Source organism: Cariama cristata, unplaced genomic scaffold (assembly GCF_000690535.1).
Source record: "Cariama cristata isolate BGI_N322 unplaced genomic scaffold, ASM69053v1 scaffold34329, whole genome shotgun sequence".
Lineage (NCBI taxonomy): Eukaryota > Metazoa > Chordata > Aves > Cariamiformes > Cariamidae > Cariama > Cariama cristata.
Window position 1 is genome coordinate 13991 of NW_009638019.1, and position 1345 is coordinate 15335.

Sequence of the window (1345 nt, forward strand, 5' to 3'; positions counted from 1 at the left end):
CGTAGGTTTAAGGATCACGAACAGACCGACACTCCCATTTGTCTCCTCCCTGCCCTCCCCCAGTACAAGCGTTTCTTCTGTGTTTATGTCTTCCAGCACCATTTTCAAGTCCCTCATCTGCAATAGGTCTGTCGTTTCACTCACCAGCTCCTTCTGGATGGCAAGAATTCTGTGGCGAGCAGCCTCACAGTTTGCTCTCTTGCCTGTGATAACAATTGTCTCCGAGTTGCTGTTCTCTGCTGGGAGATCAATTTTGGTATTGCTTTCCTCACGGATCTGCCACAAAGGAAAAAATAAAATCACCTCAGAGGTGTCTCATGTCAGTAAAAGCCCTTGGAGGTTATATTTGACACTACCAATAAGCAGGAGAGAGCAGCAAGTGAGATTTAGCTGCAGGTAGTGCACTGGAGATAGGAAAGATACCTCACCTTCTTGATGTTGGCACCTCCTTTCCCTATGATGTTCTTGTGGAATTGTTTGAAGATAGGGACAGAAATAGAAAAGCTGTTTTCAACCTAAGGGAGAAAGGAAGGGAGAACTGAAAATTACACTGCCACGGCAAGCGAGGTCCTGTCCCAGGAACTTGATATACAAGCCTTTGACAACAGGTTTAGACCCAAGGAAGCTCTCTACATGAAAGACCTGCAAGAATAGGCAAAGGCAAGTACCTTCCCCTATAGCCCTTAAATAACAGGTAATACCCCCTTGCTCCCATCCAGACAGAACAGTGTCCACAGCTCCCTCATCTTGAGGTGTTTCAGCCCTAGCCAAGCCAGTACAGCTCTGCTTTATTACAGGGTTATTCAGGCACGTAGGAGGGAACAGCAGCCAGAAGTCCCCCTTACCAGGTCTGCCACCATCTTTTGCATGTACTTGGTGCACTTCTCCACCTCATTTTTGGGACCTCTAAGTTGGACGATGTCACTCTTGTGGGCGGGGTCTGGGAAGTTGATGATAACCTGCAGGAGGTGGTCATTTATATTCAACTCAACGCAAGTCAAATGCAAGAATTGCTCTGTCAGACACATGCGCAAAGGTTGGGGGAATCCTATACATCCCCCTTCCCAAAGGGTAACCTTGTTAGCACCTTTTGGCCAAAAGAACTATCTTCTCATACATATTAGATATAGAGCCATTAAATTCATGACTTCAGCGACAATGTGTCTACTACCTAAGTAGGAAATATTCCCTCTGGATTCCTCATCTCCTAGAAAGCCTTACCTCTGGGAATTTCTCCCGGATTTCCCGGATCCGCTCGCCCTTCTGCCCAATGATGGTCCGGTGGAATTTCTGCTCAATGATTAAGTCCTTGGTGCGTTCATTTTCCTGATGAGAACAGAGGTTA

At 46.6% G+C, this 1345-nt stretch overlaps 1 protein-coding gene across 1 annotated transcript in view; it reads right to left on the minus strand.

Annotated features, from left to right (window-relative positions):
• Positions 1-1345, minus strand: part of HDLBP (high density lipoprotein binding protein) — a 19849-nt gene that overhangs the window by 9685 nt on the left and 8819 nt on the right. The window contains 4 exon segments of the mRNA XM_009708565.1: positions 145-276; positions 429-515; positions 846-959; positions 1222-1326. Of these exon segments, the coding sequence (XP_009706867.1) occupies positions 145-276; positions 429-515; positions 846-959; positions 1222-1326 (438 nt within the window).